Source organism: Vicugna pacos, chromosome 4, assembly GCF_048564905.1.
Source record: "Vicugna pacos chromosome 4, VicPac4, whole genome shotgun sequence".
NCBI lineage: Eukaryota > Metazoa > Chordata > Mammalia > Artiodactyla > Camelidae > Vicugna > Vicugna pacos.
The window spans coordinates 62,165,476-62,186,272 of record NC_132990.1 but is presented as its reverse complement, the minus strand read 5'-3'; the positions used below and the strand labels follow the sequence as shown (position 1 = coordinate 62,186,272).

At 48.0% G+C, this 20,797-nt stretch overlaps 1 protein-coding gene across 5 annotated transcripts in view; it reads right to left on the bottom strand.

The window, feature by feature from the left end:
- Positions 1-838: 838 nt before the first annotated feature.
- COL27A1 (collagen type XXVII alpha 1 chain) overlaps positions 839-20,797 on the bottom strand; it is a 142,181-nt gene continuing 122,222 nt past the window's right edge. For 3 of the 5 annotated variants that reach the window (XM_072959987.1, XM_072959984.1, XM_072959986.1), the window contains 12 exons: positions 19,074-19,127; positions 18,500-18,562; positions 18,068-18,121; positions 17,890-17,925; positions 17,752-17,769; positions 17,491-17,526; positions 17,190-17,216; positions 15,157-15,222; positions 14,011-14,179; positions 12,893-13,002; positions 3,628-3,846; positions 839-2,800 (listed from right to left, as the gene is read on the bottom strand). In XM_072959987.1, coding sequence (XP_072816088.1) covers positions 2,654-2,800; positions 3,628-3,846; positions 12,893-13,002; positions 14,011-14,179; positions 15,157-15,222; positions 17,190-17,216; positions 17,491-17,526; positions 17,752-17,769; positions 17,890-17,925; positions 18,068-18,121; positions 18,500-18,562; positions 19,074-19,127 — 999 coding nt within the window. In that variant the 3' untranslated portion in view covers positions 839-2,653. Of the gene's footprint in view, positions 2,801-3,627; positions 3,847-12,892; positions 13,003-14,010; positions 14,180-15,156; positions 15,223-17,189; positions 17,217-17,490; positions 17,527-17,751; positions 17,770-17,888; positions 17,926-18,067; positions 18,122-18,499; positions 18,658-19,073; positions 19,128-20,797 lie in introns of those variants that run through there. The other 2 variants (XR_012072199.1, XR_012072200.1) reach the window with 2 other exon arrangements.

The following is a 20,797-nucleotide window of genomic DNA, read 5'->3' as shown; positions in this document are numbered from 1 at the left end:
TCTCGTGTCCAAATTTAACCTTTTGCTCACGAGGCCCTCATTATAATAAAATTAGCCTTGCAGATTAGAAGTATCCACCACGCACTGAGGCCATGACACTTTCCATCCAGACTAAATAAGGACAAAATCCCTCCCTCCCTTCTGGAAGGTGGAGTTGGGGTGAAAATAAGGGAATATGACCCCAAATCCTTCCCTCTCCAATGAATATTCTACCCATTCATTTTTACACTCTATGTAACCAACTTGCCAAAGAAACTCAGCGCAGCCGCTCACCTGAGCCTGCCCGCTCTCCCCTTAGAGTGTACTATCCATCCCTTAATAAATCCCACTTTTTACTTTCTTAACCTCTGCGTCTTGTCTCTGAATTCTTTCTGGGACAGGACAAGAACCTAGACACCGGTTACATCCACCAGCAACAGCGTCACTGCTAACCAAGGACCTGGTGGGCCACAGATGCTGGAAGAAGTAAGAACCTCCCCTAGAGGCATCAGAGGGATAGCGGCCCTGCCAACACTTTGATTTCTAGCCTCCAGCACACTTCTAGCCTCCAAAACTGGGAGAGAAGACCCTTCTGTTGTTTTCAGCCACTAGTGGTACTGTTTGTGGTACTGCTACAGCAGCCCTAAGAAATCAAAGGACCTTATGAGACCTGACTCCCTCACTTTTAGGGCCCCCTCAAGGTGCCATATTTCTCCCTGTACCCCTTCCTTTGTTTGAGGAGAGCAGAATAAACAGGGCATCCTTTGAGCATCTGTCCCCCACTCCCCCAGCCCAGCCAGAAACCCTCCTCCAGGCTTTTCAAAGAAGCACACGGCCATAGATGTGTCATTCCATTGCCTCAGTTTTAAATATTTATTTAAAATCCAGAAGGGAAAAGGAGAAACGGAACCCATTGGGGTTTTAACACATTGACATGTGGACAGAGACATGAATGAGGACAGCAAAGAAACCCCAGAACAAGACAGAGGCCAGGTGGAGACTGGCGGCTGGGGAGACGGAGCGCTGAGATGAGACCCGAGCTGCTACGAAAATGCACTTCCGGGGAGCATCCGAGCAGGCGGGGGGTAGGGGGGCGGATGGAGATAAGAAGTTGTGGAGGCCAGAGTGAGGTATTAAATAATGAAAATCAAATCCAATTCCCAAAGAGACACAACTTTAGAAAAAAAAAAAGACACAAATAGACTTTCACATAAAATTCCCCCTTCTATAAAAATAATTCCATAGTTAAAAAGACGTCAAAATCCAACCTGGGTGCTGACTGGTTTGCAGATACAGGACAATTCAGATTACCCTGAACAGCCCTACCATGCTGAATTCCAAGATTCCCATAAGGAGCCTTTCTCCTCAGCTCACGTTTACACTTGGAGCTAATGACTGTTGGGTTTTTACAGAATTGAATGACAATGAAAAAGCAAGAGACAAGCTCCAGGAAGGGAGGACATTAGGGGATGGTCTGTGGCTTCTTGAGATGGTTCCATATTTACGTTCCACCTCCAAGGCCAGCCCTGACCCAGCGCCCGTCTCCTAACTGGTTTCTTCAAGGTCAAAGCTGCAAGGTCAGGCCTGTCCAGCCTAGATCACACCCTCCAAGACTAGCCTAACTTTCCTCCAGGACCATGAAAGGTCAAGTTAAAATCCTTCATGCTCAGGCCTCCCTCTGGCTTAAGATCTTAAAGTTCATAAGTTGAAAAGTAAATCTTTCTACTTCTGTTTCTGGTTCTTTTTTGTTTTTGTTTTTTGTTTTTTGTTTTTTGCTTTGCTTTTTTTTTTTTTTTCCCTTCTACATTTCCTCCCCTCTCCTTAGCAGATTACCTGATGAGCACAAGGGTGATGCTAGGAAAATTACTAAAATTCCCCAAACTTTGTCATTTGGAGGAGAGAGAAAAACGTGGATGATACCCCACATCCAAATGTTTCTTCAAAGTCTGTGGCAAAAATGGTAGCACCTTCAGAATCTTAAATAGGGTTGTTTTTTTTTTTCCTTAAAAAAAAATCACATACACTACAAGACAATTGTGAGCACCAGCGATTTCACAGTGGGAGGTAGCGGACGTGGGCACCCCCAGCCCCAAGGACCTTACCTCTCCCTCAGCATCCATTGCTTCCCACCCCCGGCTGCTCTCTCTCACCTTCTCACCTCTTTCCCAGGTGAAAAAAAAAAATAGTAACGCACCTTCTTCGTGTTTGTTTAAATAAAATATATATACTTCTTTCTTTCCTTTTCTCCTTTTTTCATGTCTCCTCTCTAATATTGCACATCAAAGCTCCCTGGCAGGGACCAGCTGACGCAATGCCCCCTTCCCTCAAGCTGGCTGGAACGTGGGGCTCTTTGGGCAGGAAGCTGGGGAGGGAGGGGGTGGCCGCAGAGCTGGGAGATGGGCTGCGGGGCACAGGCGGGTTGCAGGCCCAGCTTGCTCTGGCTGGCTCTTTGGTTGGTCTTTGAGGCTGAGCTGGGATCAGTTGTTCCCGAGGACACTGCGTGCCCTGCTACCCCTCAGCCTCTTCTACTGGGCAGACAACAGCCAGGGCCCACTCAAGGATCCTTGGGCAGATGAGCTGCCTCTCCTGGGCCCCCTGCGCCTAGGTACCCTCCGGTTGCCTCCTCCTCCTCTTCCCTCCCCCTCGAGGCCTAGAGGAGCCAGGAGGTCAGAGGTCAGAGGAAGCACGCAGGTCCAACTTCGAGGCGGTACTGCTTCCCTGATGAGGCAGGAGGGAGGTTGTCCACGCTGACAATGGGCAGCTGCTGGGGGTCCTGGGTCCGGAAGGTGAAAAGCGTCTGATGCCAGCGGCCATCCTGGACCTGAAGGTAGAAGGAAAGGGGTACACACATACCCATCATGGTCCTCATTGTATATCACGTGCACTTCCCCGTTAACTTATGTCACAACTTTCAATGTCCCCATGGCACTTTACTGTTGCTTCTCCACTTAGATGGTTTCTGCTAGTTTGATTCTTATAAGTAAAGCTGTCATGACAGTCATCATAGCTAAACTTTTGTGCGCATCCTTAATGATTTCCCCAGAACAAATTCTAGAAGTAGATTTGCTGGATCAAAGGACAGGTACAATTTTAAGGCTTTGGATATACACTGGAGATATATGTGCAGCTGTTGTCCTGAAAACCTCTACCGATTTATTTTTAAGTTTTCCAAATAGCTTTGTGTGAGAGTGTTGGTTCCCCACATCCTCAGTAACACTGTGTATTACCAGTCCTGTTTAATCTTGTGTAACAGGTATTTGAGACACCTTCTTGTCTCCCTGTTCCCCTATAGTCTACCCTGTTTCAGGCCTCTGAAAATAACCAGAAGGTTAAGAGGCGAAATCAGCCTGGCAGGGCAGGGGCAGAGAGAAGAGGAGACCTATGTCCTTCCACAAGCAGCCTTGCAAATGAACATGGCGTTGACCAGCTGGTAGAATTTTTAACAGCCTACGTCTTCCCTCAGAAGTTTCCCAGAGAGGAAGTGAATAAAAGCAATTTTATAAAACTGCTATAATAAAATTATTACACAAAGATAAAAATTATATAGATATCATACTGGTATATTATAGTATAAAATTGTTATTATATAAGAACACATTTTTCCACTTGTCTGCGCATGAGGGGCCGGTAAGGGGCTCCGAGAGTTACCTTGCAGCCATCCATTGACACTTCCGGCCTGAACTGACCCCCGGCTTCAAAGATCTGCCCGTTCCAGGCCCGGAAGCGCACAGCCTGTTTGGCTGGGGTCTGCCCGGTGCCCTCCTGCCACACGGTCATATTAAGGCAGTGGATGGTGATCTGCTGTGTCACCTCAGAGCTTAGCAGGTGCAGAAAATTCATCTGGACCCGGCTGATGGCAAACTCCACCTGCGGAGGAGACACAGCAGTGAGGCAGGGTCGGGCTTGGCCGCCCACAGCTCTCAGAATTCCTCACCTTTCTCTGGAAGGCCCAGGGATAAGCCCTTTCCTGGTCAGCAATTCCCGGCCATGCTCCCAGAGGTGGGCCCACTCAGAAGACAGGAAAACTGAGGTCTGTGCAAGACAGTCCCACGGCCAAGGAGTCACAAATAAGGGAAAGAACCGAGGTCTGCCTGACTCCAGCCAGAGCTGCGAGGGTCCTGATGCACTGCATCGGACGGGGTCTTCGGAGCTGAGCTGGGATCCAGAGGCCCAGAGAGGAAGAGGATCTTGCCCAAGATTGAGAGGCTCTGGGAGGGCAGAGGCAGTAAGTGCCTCCCCCATGTTTCTAAGTCTCAAGATCCCGGGGTGGGGTGGGTGCTGCTGGAAAAGGCAGACCTGACAGCAAGCCATAGGACAGGATCTGGGGCGTAAGTGGTTGCAGGGTAAGTCCTGACAGTCGGGGTTTGTCTTTTTTGGAATGCACATGTCCGACTTAAGCTTTGATTGCTGAAGAATCCACTTCAAAGAGGCACCACTTCAAAGACAGACTATCTCAAATAAACACACTGCCAGCCACAGGACTAGATAAAGAGCCAAGCCACCTCCATGCACTGAGGCGCCTTTGTTTTCGAGATCTGGATTGATTTCAATAACTGACCTTTTGGGCTACTTGTCTTCTCTCTTCCCATGCTTTAAATTCTGACCCTTATATTTTAAATTCACCAACAAAGAGTGAGCTTGAGAAATCCTAGGCCACCCCCACCCTGCCCCGTAAAAGCAGAACCTCAGGCCCATGACCTCTCTCTCCCCATGACCTTGCTGTGTGGCCCCAGGTATGCTGTATAATTTCCAGGTCCCATAAATAATAAATCCTTATTTTTTCGAAGTTTCCTGATGGTTATTGCCAGAGGGCATCTTACAGTCATACTAAGAACCACACTGGCTAGTCCAACCATAACACCGGTTACTGATAGGCTGAGACCAGCACACACCAGTTACCCTTGCAATCAATCTAGGCAATGCTTACAACTTGCTTATTAACACCTGGCTCAGGTGGGTAGCACCATCTGGGGCAGGGGCACGCTTGCTGGGGGTGCGTCTCACTGCAATGTGCTTTTGCATATTGCCCCTGTTCTGTGTGCCTATGGTATCCGACCCAAAAGGTCATGGCTGCCATAATAATCCAACCGTCTCCCCAGAGCAGTGTGATCAAGGCCATAGGGTCTAACCAGCCAATCAGACCACTAATTATAGAGGACTTAATCGACGATTAATGTGTGTAAGGGTCCTCTATGCCACAAGGGCAGAGCTAAGGGAGGTGAACTGAATCACAAGGCTCTGTCACTGCCCAAGGAAAGGCTCTGGACTAAAGGCAGGCAGAAAAGACTCCTGGAGGTGAGGAGTCCGCCTGCCACCACTGAGTTGGTGGCTGTGCCTGGACTACATGTCCTAACCCAGAAGAGTGAAAATGAGACAGGAAGGAAGGGGGCAGGGCACAGCCATTAAAAGAACGACACAGCAATTAGCACCAAGACAGAGGAAGATGCAACTCCCGGTAGACTCTGAGCTCCAACACACGCTCACTGAAGTACAACAGCTGCTAAATGGGCCTCCCACAGGTGCCAGGCCAGTTTCAAGGCTGACCATAAAAGGTCAAAGGGTAGGTGACGGCCCAGTGCCTGGGAATCCCAGCCCCTCCCCCTAAGTAGTTGAAATGATCCTCCCACTTGTTAGCACATGAGATTACCGAGCCCATAAAAACTAACCCTGCCTCTCGTGTCCTTTTTCCTTGCCTTTTGAGAAGGTCTGCACTCCACCTATGGAGTGTGTAAATCTTTTGCTTTAACCACCCCCGCGCCTCAGGGACTCTCTGGCCTCTGACATAGCCTGCACTGTCTATGGAATATGTATCTTTCTGAATAAATCTACCTTCACTTCACTGTGGCTCACTCTTTTTTTAAAAACATTTTATTTATTTATTTTCATTGATTATTGTATTTTGGGAGGGGCTGGGGGAAGGTAATTAGGTTTATTTATTCTTAATGGAAGTACCAGGGCTTGAACCCAAGACCACATGCATGCTAAGCACGTGTGCTACCATTTGAGCTATACTGCCCCCTTGGCTCACTGTTGTATTCTTTCCTATGTGAAGCCAAGGACCCTCACTTGATGGGGCGTGTCCCAGGGACTTGTCTAGGACCTGGGACATGGTTGTCTTCTTGCTCCTCAGTTTTCCTGTATCAAAATAACCTTGCAACTGGACAGCTGGAAACCAATGGGCTGCCAGAAGGAAAATACGACAGAAATCTATGGTCCCTGTGGTCAAAACTCCTCTCATTACTGTTGCTCTTCATCTCCTGACCTGATGGGATGAGATGGGTCCCATTCCTGGTGTGATGTTACTAAAAAAATGAACGGACAGATACAAATGTCCTAAACATCTGGCGCCAGCACCTCCTAAGAACCCTGAGGAGGTGCACCAGCTCCTTGGTAAATGCAAAACCCCATGGACGCAGCCTGGGCGTTGCTCAGTGCCAGCATACCAACATGCCAAGGTTCTACATGCCTGGGGGCTTTTCCCAGAGACCCTGTGGATACCACACTAGCGGAAGCAGACCTCAATCCCAGACAGGTCTCCTGGGAAACCCTGGGGAGGAAAATGGCCAGCTATGAAGAAGCTTCACAGTGATGTCATCCAAAAATTTCCCATGACAACACAGAAGATTAAGGTAATGGGAGAAAATCGGGAAGTAGACACTGAGATTTAAAAAAAAAACAAACCACACCTTAACTGAAATTCAAATCTCTCTTAAAGATTTTATGCAGCAGGAAGGAGAGAGGGGAGCTAATTGGCTACTTCGGCGGGTGGGGTGGGGCTTGTGGTTGTTACAGGCACACAAAAATGCATCAACTGGCCAATATCTCTAAAAACCCTAAAATCCATCATTTTCTTAAAGATCCATCCAGGCTGTCTGCTCATTTCCTCCAAGAGCCTCAGCCCCCTTGGCTTTCCCCTGAACACATCTCATAAGGCATCCCTGTCGCCAAGGGAAAAGCTGACAGGTCGTCCTCTAGGATGAAGAAGAGGGAGAAGGGAAGGCAAAGGCCCCTCAAAACACCAGTATTCTACCAGCCACCACCCCCGCCCCCCCCCCCCCCGCCACTTGGATGTTTGCTCCTGGCGTCGCTGCATCCCTCCATCACACAGATCACTGCGGAGGCTCACAGTGAATGGAAAACAGTAAGCTGAGGCCCATCTCCTGCTGCGCAAAATTGGCCCGGTCCAATGGGTTTACCATTTCCATGGCCATGGTGATCCAGATGACCCTCTCTTCATTTTCAGCTCTGAAGAGGCCCCATTTGACCCAGAGAATTATTTTTACCACGCACTCCCCTCGTTACAGGGTGGTGCTACAATATGTTATTGGAACTGCCAAAACCATACAAAAGGCACCGAAACCCCGGGAAGAAAATTTACATTCTTTCTCGGGCCCTTGAAGATTAAATCTTTGAAAAGGAAACACCCTAGGAGGTAACTAAAACTCTGCCCACAATTGCCTGAGGCTGAAGGAAAAAAAAAAAAAAGGTGAGAAAGAAGCCTTTTAAAACCACAAACTGCTACAAAAGCTCTCTTGCTCAAAATCTAGTCCACAGCCTTCTTAAGATTTATTTGTCAAGGACAAATACAAATACAAATCTGACACATCATCTCCACAGATATTAGTGAAAAGCGTTAGCAACTGGAGCAGGCAACTTTAACTTGTTCTGCCTGTCAGACACAATTTGGAGTCAAATGTTATTTATAAACTAGTGAATTTTATAGTGTTGTACCTGATTCACGGCTAAAATTCTGGAATGGAAGCTACAGAGTCTCTGTGTCTCAGTGTTTATGTATATCTATGGATGTATATATGATTTCTTTCTCTCCACCTCTGTTATTGCCAAAATTAATTTGTAAAAGAGCTCTCTTTAATTGGCTTAAAAATACGCACTTATGAGTTAAGTATTCCTAAAGCTTGAAAATACAGAAACTAATCCAAATTTTTTTAAATTAAGTTGGTATTTAATTAATATTTTTCTTGTGAAATTTTTATTTTTATTTCTTTTCAGATCTTCATTCTTTTTTAAAATTGAAGTATATAGTCAGTTATAATGTGTCAATTTCTGGTGTACCAAATGTTTTTTAAGTTCACATGATCTGGGATAATCTTTGGTAAATAAAAGCTAGTCTAAGTTTGTTTTAATTAAAATAGGTATGTCTTCATGGTCACCAGCATTAAATACACTGCAGATAAACAACTTTGTTTTGTCAAATGAATTCATGTTTATTACAAAATTGGTCAGCAAGAAAATTAGCTTGAGATGGTGACTGATTTTTGTCTACTGTTTAATGCAGATTTTGTGGGTAGTCTAAGCACAGTGCCAAGAGAGAGAAAGAATTTTACCTTGTGTGGTCACGTTGGCTAAAACTGGATTGTTACTATAAGAGTTTTCTAAAAATAAGCTTTAATATCAATAATGTACTTACGTAATTTTCTTTCATCTGCCAAAAGGACAAAGGTTTCTTGGAGTAGTGGTTTGCTCCAATTATGAAAGGAGATTATGAAAGGTTTTTTTTTTTAACCTCTTAAGTAATCTGGCTAGAAAGCAAAGATTTTGTGTTTTATCAAAATAATCTCCTGTGCTTCATTGTCTTAATCAGGTCTTTACTTAGAAAATTGCATCTTCTCAATATCAAAAATATGAAAAAAATCAAAAGAGCTAAAATTTGCTCACAGTTATGTAATCTTGTGTATTTGCTTTTAAAATCTTTTGTCACTTTGGTTAAGTAGGTAATTAAACATTTTTTCATAATGATCTGTGATTCCATTTAGTCAAGTGTCAAAAACCTTTGATATTTTTGACATACGTCCCAAAATCAAGTTCTAAATGAAGGCTTTTTGACCTGGATGTAACTCTGGGGTTTTCCAGGGGGTCCTTGGAACATCTCAAAAAAATCTGTTCTCTTTCCTTATAAAAAAAGAGACTTTAAAATAATTAGGCTTATTTGATATGTTAAATCACATGGGAAACATTATCAAATAAGAAATAATGTTACAGTTTCCTTATGAATATCTTTGAATGAACATATGTTATTAACAGAGTCTTCTAGAAATTATATAAAATGCCTACAAGTCTGATATGTAACGTTATCAGCCAAAATTCCAGCTATAATCTTAAAATGGTGTGCGTCACAGAAATAATCAGTTCCTGTCAACTGCATTATAATGAACTTCCATCAGATTTTTAACCTTGGGCATTTTAAAGTCTTTTGTCATTTATATTGTTTTACTCTGATGTTTTTGCAAAAGTGCTTCATCTTCAAGGAGATTTGTAGAAAGGACTCTGGCAAGTACAGGTTAAATCATACCACTTAATGGGTAAGGATTTATAGAACTCTAGGAAAAACTAGACTCAGGAAACTGCTAACAAAAGGCCAACACCAAGGATTAATCACATAGGACGGAATGAATTGAGGAAGCTGTTTATAATTTTTTGACTTTTGTTTGAAACGTTGCTGGTTCTCTAATCTTTTGTTTCCACATTTAAGGAAACTTTTTCTCTTAAGCTGACAATGACTTACAGCAATTTGGTAAAGTACATCTTTGTGAACAAAGATGACACAATTGCTGTTTCTCCCTACCTGATCCTTCTACAATTTGGAAGCTCTCAGTGAGTATTCTTATGGCAGTATAATTATTTGCATAAGTTCAATAAGAATTTGTTCTCCTTGTAACAGGACGGAATTAGAAATATTGGTTATCACCTAGGCTTTGACTGGAATGTCATATTGGAGAGACACAGATTCAGATATGACCAGACCACTTAAGAAACTAAGGCTGACTTTATGGAGCCAATAAAGACCCTTGGAAAAATTGGCCTGGTTCCTTGATTGAAGGGCTCCCAGCAGCCTTACCAGATGAGTAAGGAAGGTCACTTACCGGTAGATACAAGGATCTCAGGATATCTGGGGGACTTTGAGAAGAGGGAAATTCACCCAAATCTATAGGTATTGCAGGCAAAGTCTGATGGTGAGTTCTTGGCTTGGCTTCTTAGCCTGGAGAGTCTTTTAAAAGTTCAATCTGAGGCTCTTTACGAAAGGTTCCAGCAAAGGTGACTTAAAAGGACCTTTGTGGTCAATTACTAGTCTTTCTGCACTTATGTAAATAATCAAATTTATTGAAACTAGACTTAATTTGCAAATAAATTAGTCTTAGTATCTTTAATACAAATGAGGGTGACTGTCCAGAGAAAAAATTATGTTTCAGTAGAAACTATAACACACAGTCATGGATATTAGATTCTAGTTCTGTTAATTGTCTGCGGTTTTGTTTTCTGCCTATAAACTGAACTGGATGCTGAATTTTCTTGGTTTCACCAATGTCTGACTACAACTCTCTAAACGAATGTTTTCAGTTTTTCTCCCATCTTTCTGACTTGGAATCCTTCTGACTTGGATTCAGAATTAAAACTGCCCTCTTCCCAAAGCCATGCAAGCTAAAGTGGGACAGCTTGATAATGAACTTCAGCGAAATCATCGTAACAGCTCATTTATGGACAATCTTTGTGCCTGTTGCCATGTGGGCTACTCAGAATGATCACCGAGATATTCAAACTGCAACCCAGGAAACCGATCATATAGCCACTGCCTGCCCTCATTCCATCTGAAAATGCTTTGAGCCCGACATCTAGAAATCTTCTCAACTGGCTGCCTTCAGAATTCAGAATCTGGGGTTGTAATCTTCTCCAATCATTAACCCTTTTTTTCCCTTTCGTTTCCATAGAAATGTCTATTATTAAATACCTGATTACTTGCACCATAAAGGTCTAACTTGGAGAATTGTTCTGCATCACTGCCTCCTGTAATAAGTCGTGACCCTTTAGCTGAATTGACCTATTCTCAGGACTAAGATACTGGTTCGATGAGACGTGGAACAATCTACCAACTCAGGACAGGTTCAAACTTACCCACTTACACAAGGTGCCCAAGAAGTTAAAATAGTTCACAGTATTACTCATATCTTTGAACAAATTCCTAGGACCCCTGAGATCATTGACTTAGTTTCACTGTGGGACCCTTCAAGTTTGAGACAATGGCTACAGAATGAATTTCAGACTGTTGCGTCTATAATTATTACAGAATTTCCTACTAGAATCCTCTTTAGATGTATTCTTTCTGGGTTACCAGGGGGCCCCACCCCTGCCTTTTGGCATAGCAGCTGCCCAGGTGGTGAATGTCCTCACCACTGACTATGAAGCTCCCCTCACAAAGCATCCCAGGCTGGACTGCAGTGCAGTCCCTGGAAGTTGAGGTTCCTCTGCTTTGTGATGCGAGTGCCCCACTTAAGCTTTGACTGCCGAGGCATCCACTTCAAAGTGGGCTGTCTCCAATAAGCACCTTGCCAGCTCCGTGATTAGCCCTGGAAGAGCCAGGCCACCTCCCAACGCTGAGCTCCTTTGTTTCCGAGCTCTGGTTGATTTCAATAACTGACCATTTGAACCAGTTGCTTTTTTTCTCTTCCCATTTTTTTTTTTTTAATGGTGGCACTGGAGATTAAACCCAGGACCTCATGCATGTTAAGCACACATTCTACAAGGAACTATTACCCACCCTTCTCTCTTCCCTGTGCTTTAAATTCCCACCCTTACGTTTTAAATTCACCAATAAAGAGTCAGCCTGTGAAATCCTCAGCACCGCCCCTCCCCTCCATAAAAGCAGAACCCCAGGCCCCCGAACTGTCTCTCTCTCTCTCTCTCTGTCTACCCAAGAACTCACTGTGCGGCCCCAGATGTGCTGTGTAATTTCCGGGTCCTGTAAGTAATACATCTACATTTTTTTCTAAGTTTCCTGATGGTTATTGCTGGAGGGCATCTTGCAATCATAATAAGAACCACAAGGGCTGGTCCAACCACAACATTGGTTATTGATAGGCTGAGACCAGCACATAACAGTGGTTGATTGTTCCTGACAGCAACTCGAACGGTCAGTCATGCTGCCAACCCAGGTGCCAACTCTGGCCTCACCCCTCTGCCAGGCAGGTTTGCCATACAGCCCCTGAACCTGAGAGTCAGAGGGGAAAGGGCCTGCTGGACTGGCTCTGAGCCCGTGAGCTCTGGCTGTGGGGGCAGCGGTGAGGTTGACGTTTCCTGTTGAACCTAGCACCATGGCTCAGTGCCCGGCACGTGGTGGGGACCCAACAAAGACTTGCTGACCAGCTGGCTCACCTACGGATGCTCAGACTCTGGGTGTGCCACAGTCAGCACAAGGTACCTCCTGGAGCTTCCCCTGCGGGCCGACGGGATGGGATGCAAGGGGGCTCTGAGTTCCTGCCTCTCCTGCAGCCAGAGGAGCTCTTTTCACTGCAGCATGAACCATACCTTTTGGAGGACTTACTGTAACGGTAGACCCACAATCCAGTGAGGGGTTTCTTGGGTGGGGGGTGTGGTTATCCCTTAGGCAGGGGAGTATTATGTCCCACTGCATCTGCACGCTGTGGTTTGCTGTTGAGTTGCCCAGAACCACCTAAAATTCTCAGCCCAGAAACCAGCATATGGTAAGCAGGCACTCAACATGAGTTACTTATTGGCACACACAACCCCAAAAGCATGTCCCAGGTGAGCATCAAACTGACTTATTTTGTGCTGATGGTTCATGGTTCTCCAAGCAAGGCCAGCTTGGCCCACAACACTGTTCTGGATATTAGGCAGAAAGTTCTGTTTGAAGGAAGAATCATTAGCATCACACAACTCAAAAGGGTTGGAAATTCAAGTCTGGAAACCATTGATTTAGGAGAATTCATCCCCAATGTATAAATGAGGAAACTGGGGTTCAGAGAGAGGAGATAACTTTCTTCCCAAGGACAAGCAGAAAGATAGTCAAGGCTTAGTCCTACACCTGGGTGGGCTGTGGTCCAGGGTGGGGAGAGGGGTGCAGAGAGGGCCAGTCAGTGGGGGCTGGGGAGCAGATGAGTACCTTGGAGGCTGTGATGGGCTTAAGACACGTCTGTCCACCATGTGTGAAGTTGCAGGAGACTTCGATGGTGTCGGATGAGCAGCCAAGGTTTGGATCCACCCAGTAGGTACCTGCAGGCAGCACGGGATGGGGGTGGTGTATGCATGTGGGAAGGAGCCCAGGGCTTGGTTCTGCACCCTCTGACGGGCTGAGCCCCACTTGGACATGTAGTCGGGAAGGGGGAGAAGAAAAGGGATTCCATGTGCCTCAGGGTTGGAAAGAAACCCTCTGGGCAGAGCTCACAGCTGGCAGAGTCCCTGGAGGGCCACATGGCAGAATCCTTGCCTGTGTCGCTGTTGGGAAGGGTCCATTTTACAGAGCAGAAAACTGAGGTTGAAAGAGGCTGAGCCACTTGCCGAATGGATTTCGGGACCATTTAGTTGAATGGTTTCACCGCCAAGGCTAGTGGTCCTCATGGAGCTTGGTGGGAGACCATGCTTCTACCCCATCATCCAGGCACCTCTTCTGGCACCTGGTTTCCCCACTGGGTTTCCAAGGGAGCCAGAGGCCCCACAGCTGACAGAGTAGGGCAGCCAGCCCCTCATCCACCTTCCTGTGCAGTGGAGGGAAGAGTGGCTTGCCCAGCTCACAGAGCTGTCAGAGGCAGGGCTGACATTTGAACTCAGGTCTGCCTGCCTCCAAAACTGTGGTCCTTCCATGAGACCACATCAGCTTGCAGAGAGAGGAGCATTGGATGAGGTGCAGACAGAAAGGGGGGAATCCTGGCCCTCCAGGTAAGCTATGATGGGGTCCCCTCCTGGCCCTGGGGGCTTTTTCTGCCAAAGCTCTTGTCCCGTTGCACTGAAATGGTCTCCAGCTTGCGAATCTGTGGGCTCTGGAAGAATGGGACTACTCCCCTGTGATTCCCACTATATCCTCACACCTCAGGAAGCACAAGGCCTGGCATACTGTGGGGCTGTGTGACTGTTTGTTGAGTGAATAAATGACTGCCTCTCCAAGGACAGAAACATGCATGGCCCAGTTGAGCCAGGACTCTAAAGCACCATCTCCCCCAGCTCCTCCTGGAGCCACATCCTGGGGCAGGAAGCCCTCTCTTAAGACCCTGCGGGCCCTCGTACCATCCACCATCTTCTGCTCACAGTCCATGAGGTCCCGGCAGACCCGGGCGGGGTTCTCTTTGGTGCCCAGGGGCGTCTTAATGCTCTGGATGAGGTTGCTGAGGTAGTGTAAAGTTTTAAAGATCTCCCCTCCCTGGTCCAGCACCAGCCGGTCCGGATGGCTGTAACCCTGTGGTGAGGAGAGAGGGTGCCATTCAGCCCCTTGAGGTCCTGGCCCGGCTGGAGGTCCGAGCCTCCACCGCCCCAAGTTCTTGCTGCTGGGGCGGTGTGAGCTCCCAGCAGGGAGCATGGTTGGGGGTGGGGTTGGGTCTCCCTCCACTTAACAAATAAATGAGGGATCAGGGACGGGGTGGGTTTCTGCCACAAGGGCCTAGAGACTTGATGGGAGTGTAGGGTAAGCCTGGTTTCTGGTGCAGGACAGAGGGAGTCAGGGTGTGCAGGACACTGGGGAGTGGTCCCACATCCCTCAGTAAGGGGTCAGTGGAGGTCTTTCCACTGACCTCCCCCAATCCTGAATGGAAGAAAGATAACGAGCTTTTCCATCTGCCCTTCCCCCGGATTGTGAGCCCTGAGAGCCACCTTGGCATCCACTCTTCCCATGTCCTGCTCAGGGGACAAATGGAAACGTCTGAAGGAGGTCTGAGCTGGGAGGTAGTGAGTTCCCCATCACGGGAAGGAGGCAAGGCAGCAAAAGGCACACCTGACAGGGCTGGACTAGAGGATGCCTGAGGCCCTTCTCAGCCTGGTATCGGGGTCAAGTTAAGTGCTGGCCAGGGCCTTAGCAGAGTCTGTGGACTGGCCCGAGCTTCCCGCTCCTGGCAGATTGTGGGACTGAACCATAGAAGCTGCTGTGGGCTCTCAGGCAAGATGAACATCTCTTCCTGCCTCAGGAGGAGATGGGTCTGGAGGAAAGCAAAGGAGCCTGGGCTTGTTTCTGGCCCCTGCTCTGGCTCGCACCAGCCACGCGACCTGGGACTTATCGCTGTCCACTCTGAGCCTCAGAAATGGCCCCTCCCCCAGGCGTGGTTATGAGATGCCACCAAGGGCCATGAATCACTAGGTGCAGGCCACCTGGAGAGCCTACACGTGGGTCATTTCTGTCCCCACCAGGAAGGGACCCCATGCAGTCAGGACTCTTGGCAGTACCTCTGCTCTCAGTGCTCCACTAGTGTCCATCCATGTCTGGAAAGCTGCCCCAAGGTCATCTTGTTGCTGTGCAGGGAGAAGATGGGGTGTGTCTCCTGGCCCCCCTCACCCACCAAGCAGGAGCCCCAGGGTCTGAGCAAGAGTTCTTCCATCCCATCTTCCCCAGCAGGATCCTGGCCAATCACGTGCCTTCTGTGGAACTCTGTCCATCCTCCCTTTGCAAACAGAGCTGACTCTTCTACTCCCTTCCTCTAGGCACTTCCATAACTCTCCATCGCCCTCAGGATTAAGTCCAAACTTCTTAACATGGTTACAAGACCTGGCCTGAGTGCTGTGGTCTCTGGCCCTGCCTCTCTTCTCTTTCCCACATGTGCTCTGTGAACCAGACACATACTGTACTTCTAAGTTCCTAAGTACCAGGTTCTCTCTAGCCACAGGGCCTTTGCACATGTTGCTCCCATTGCCTCTGACACTATTCTCTCCATCTGGCTACTATTCCAGTGGTTCTCAGCCAAGGGTGATGCTGTCCCCTAGGGTACATCTGGCAATATCTGGAGACATTAGGGGCTGTCACAACTGGAGGAGGGGGTGCTACTGGCATCTAGTGGGTAGAGGCCAGGATGCTGCTAAACATCTTACAATGCACAAGACAAGAATCATCTGGTTCCAAAGGTCAGTAAGCGCTGCAGTTGTAGGAACCTTGCCCTACACTTATCCTATAGATGTCAGCTGCCATGGGAACTCTTTCCTGGGGCTTTTGCCCTCAGGCTGGGTGTGGACCCCTTTCTCTATATTCCCACAGTCCCCATGTGTCTCCTTTGGCTTGCACTGTAATTGTCTAACATACACCTTGTACCTCCAACCCCAGCGCAGGGCTTACCAGAAGCACAGCCGTGGTCTTACCACAGGAACAGTGAAAGGGAGACTCTCATAGTGAACAGAGCCCAGCACTGGGGTCTGGAGCCAGGACTCAGGATGAACCTCTCAAGTTCAAATCCCCGCCTTGCTCCTTACTAACTACACAATCTGGGCAAGCTGCTTAACCTCTCTTTGCCTCAGTTCTCTCATCCTGATAATGGGCATAATAAAACTCTCTTGGAACTGTTGAGAGGAGTAAGTGAGTTATTATGTGAAAAGCATTTCTGATCATGTCTGGCGTATAACAAGCACTGAATATACCAGTTATTACTCAAAAACCACAAAATCTTCTCATTCTCCATTTTTCAGAGGGAAAAGGTTTTTCCCGGATCTCTTCGCTTCCCCCTAGCTGGCTTCCTTGGTGATAAGAAGGGCTAGAGAGGGTGCAGGAGAGCCCAGGACGGTCACTCCATTTTTGTGGACAAGGCAGGGGGCGGACAGTGAGAAGCAGAGAGGTGAGAAAAGCAGAATGCGAGCGGCTCATGGCCCAAGGGCTCCTGCTCCATTCAGTCCGTCCCCTTGGCCGTTCCCTGGACGCTGCCAGGGCTGCTCCTAACAGGGAGCCAGCACCGTGGTAAAATTGGGATGGACTCGTCAGAGGGCCTGGGAGGGGCTCTGCCTCCAGACAGGCCAGGGACCGAGCCAGCAGCAGTCTTGTAGGACTGAGTCCTTCATCTGCAGAACCTGAGGCTAACTCTGAGTTCCTAGGGCCAGGATTGAGTTGAATCATAGGACAGTCAGCTGGTGTCCCAAGAATAGCTTGTTGGTGTGGGGAACCCCCTTCCCAAATACACACAGGTTGGAATGGGTACCAGAACCTTGAACAGCTGCAGCTGAGCTGTACAGAGTGTACCGACACTCCGAGCCAGCGGTGGGAGTGTCCTCCTGGGTTCAGAGTCAGGGGAACACTCTCGCTAAAACCTGAGTTTCTCAGCCCAGGGCTCTTTCTACTGCTTCAGGGTCCCGGGTCTATCATGTAGTGACAAAAAGACGTGGGCAGCCCAGGGTCCAGTTTAGACCCACCATGGCGAGAGAGGGGTCAGTTGCCACCCCCTACCCACCGCCACCCCCAGGCCTTACCCCAAGTAGGCAAAAGAGAATGTTCTCCAACTTACAAAGTGGATAGGGCTCCCTGGAGGACCCTGCAAAAGAAGAGGCTGGGTCTGTATCTAATGGAGACTGGGTGCTGCCGTCCTGGGGGCTGTCAGGTGACTGGAAGGGCTACAGGGCATGAGAGAACCCACCACACTGGTCTCTGCCTCGCCCCACCAGGGTTATCCCACATTGTCCTGCATGCCTGTCCCGTGAAGTCAGGGCCAGTCTTGTGAAGGCTGCCAGCACAGCCTTGGGTCTTATTCAAAGGAACCCCACCTCCTGCCCTGCAGTTCAAGGGGCACTGAGCACACAGTTACCTACCGGTGGGCCGGGCTGCCCTCTGGGACCAGGAGGACCCTGAAGAAGAAAACAGTGAGGCCCTGGTCAGAGGCCTCTTACCCCCCAGCCAGCCCAGGCCTCCTCCAGCAGACCTGAGACACAGGCACAATGGTGCCCTGGGTACCGACTGAGGACCAGTGGGAAAAAGTGCCCAAGGACATCGCTGGTCATGGGCAAGGGAAGCCAGCATGCCCGCCCCTCCCACTCCCCGTCCCCCCAGCCCTCACACCCCAGCCCACTCACCCTCGGACCTTGCAATCCCTAGAGGGGACAGAAGCAGGGACAGAGAGTTAGGGGACCAGAATGAGTCGTGCCCACCCCTGCCCCAACTTAACCCTCCCCAACCCCCTGCCATACTGCGCCCCCAGCCCATCCACTCACCAAGTCCCCTCGGCTGCCTTTGTCACCCTTTGGACCCTGCAATAAACCATGGCCCAGTGAGAGAGGGCTCAGAAGGGAGGCTCCATTTCCCAGATGGGGAAACTGAGGCTCAGACCAGCCCTGAGTCACAGGGACAGTCTTGTCTCAGTGGTCTTCCTGGCGAGCCCTCTACACATACCTGGTGTCCTGAAGGTCCCAGGATTCCTAGGGGCCCAATGATGCCTTCCTTTCCCTAAAAGGGAAAGAAAAGCTTGTGTGTTCTTGTCCCATGGCCTGGGGAATAGAGTTACAGGGACAGGGGGGTAGAGGACAGCTTGAGTGCCCCCAGGGGATGGAAGGGACCCAGGGGCCAGCCCGTGCATCTCCTGAGCCCAACCTGTATGCCCTGGGATGGGCTACAAGTTGGGAAGGGGAGCAGGTGACGGGGGAAGGATGGCAGCCCAGCTGGCGGGAACGGCATAAGCAAAGATGCAGAAACTGGAATGAGGAAGGTGGGCAGAGGGGGCTCAAGACTAAAAGTGCAGGAGGTACAGAGTCCACCCAGCTGATGGCTGGCCAGCCTGGGGCCTTGGACACTGTCCCTGCTGGGACAGACAGGGAGAGCACTCACCATCAGGCCAGGAGGCCCCCGAGGGCCTTGGATGCCTTTGAAGCCTATGTCTCCTGGGGGTCCCTGTGGGAAGCAGAAGGGCTGCTACGTCTGGGTGGCCACTGGGTGAGGGCTGCAGCAGCTCCACCTGCCCTGGGGTTGGCCAACCTTTGCCCTCCCTGTCGAGAGAGGCCTTACCTGAGAGGCTCCAGGCAGAATAACAAATGTCCACAATTATTAAGCAGGTGCCAGTGTGCTGGCTTGGTGCTAAATAGTATAGGCTTCTGGTCTTACTTAATTGTAACAACCCTTTACTGTTATTGTGCCCATTTTATAGATGAGAAAACTGAGGCTTGGAGACATCAAGTAACTTGCTTAAGGTACAGAGTAGGTAAATTGTGGAGCTGGGCTTAGAACCCAGGTCTGCCGGAATATGAGCACTGGGGGAAAAAGACACTCGTGCTAGATTCTGGCTGTGTTCCAGCCCACATTATAAGTGCTCAGGAAATGCTTGTTGAATAAGTAAATGAATAAATGAACAAGTAAATAGATGGATGGGACCTGAAGAGGAACAGTGTGGAATGGGAATCTGTACCTTGGGTCCGAAGAGGCCAGCCATTCCTGGGAAACCCATCTCACCAGAGTCACCCTGTGGAGAGAACAGGAGGAGATGGGGCGAGTGGGGCCAGGACAAGGGCATCTGGCCAGTCACGCAGGACCCCTGGGCCTGCCTTCTCGCCAGGATATCAGCCACTCCACCTTGAGGTGATCAGATGAGTGTGATGCCACGTCAGCCAAGAGGGCAGGAGCCTGTGCCCTCCGTCAGGTGAGAAAGCCAAGGCTAGCTCAGGCATTCCACAAGGGATGTTCTAGAACACTCAGGATCTCCTGTCCCAGGTCTTCAAGGAGGAGAATGAAAGGACCCGCAGACTTCCCAACCCATCCCAGAGGCTGGATTAAGGAATGGGGCCCTCAAAATAACCGCTAAAAGCTGAGGGCCAGCGACATGTCAGGCACTTTGCATGCACTACCACACACGTGAGTTCCCACACCGGCCTGGGGAGACACAATATGCCCCGTTCACAGACCGGAAAGCTAAGGCTCAGAGAGGGCAGGAGCTTGCTCAACACAGACGTGGAGTTGCTAGATTCAATTAAGGCATACGATTCCAGATGCCTGGGTTATATGGTAGGTTGTTGCTTAACTTTTAAAGAAACTGCTCAACTGTTTTCCAAATACATTCCTATTAGCGGAGTATGAGCGCTCCAGTCGCTCCACATCTTTGCCAGCACTCGGTACAGTCAGTCTTTTAAAAGTCTCCATTCGGTAGGTGTGCAGTAGCATCTCATTGTGGTTTTAATGAGCATTTGCCTAAAGACTAATGATACAAATCTTTTCATGTGCTCATTTGCCATCTGTATATCTTCTTTGAAGTGTCTACTCAAATCTTTTGCCTATTTTTTTAAAATTGAGCTGCTTACTTTCTTATTATTGAGTTTTGAGAGCTCGTCATATATTCCAGATATAAATCCTTTACCAGATACACGATTTGCGCTTTCTCCTAGTATGTGGCTTTTCTTTTCATTCTCTTAACAGTGTCCTTTTGAGAAGCAAAAGTTTTAAATTTTAATGAAGTCCAATTTGTCACATTTTCTTTAATGGATCATGCTGTTGGTGTCATATCGAAGAAATCTATTTTTAACACAAGGTCTCAAAGATTTTCTTCTATGCTTTCTTCTAGAAGTTTTAGCATTTTAGATTTTACATGTAGGTGTATGATCCATACTGGGTTAATGTTTGTACATGACATCTAATTGTCATGGAGCCATTGCTGGAAAAGACTATTCTGTATCCACTGAATTGCTTTTGCAACTATGTCGAAGACCAGTTGTCTGTATCTGAATGAATATATTCCTGGACTCTTTTTTTCAGTTCCTTTGATCTATTAGTGTATTTATGGTAATACCATAGTTTCTTGATTACTGTAGCTTTATAAGTCTTGAAATCAATTACTGTTAGTCCTTCAACTTTGCTCTTCTCTTTCCAAGTTGTTCTGGTTATTCTAGGTCCTTTGCATTTCCAAATGAATTTTAGAATCAGTTTGCTATTTTCTACAAGAGAATTCTGATGGGATTCTGACTGACATTGTGTCGACTCCACAGATTGACTTGAGGAAAGCTGACATCTTAATAACATTGAGTCTTTTGACTGATGGACACAGTAAATATTTCCATTTATTTAGGTCTCCTCCAATTTATCTTAGCAATGTTATATAGTTTTCCAGTGTACATGTCTTACACACCTATTGTCATATGCATC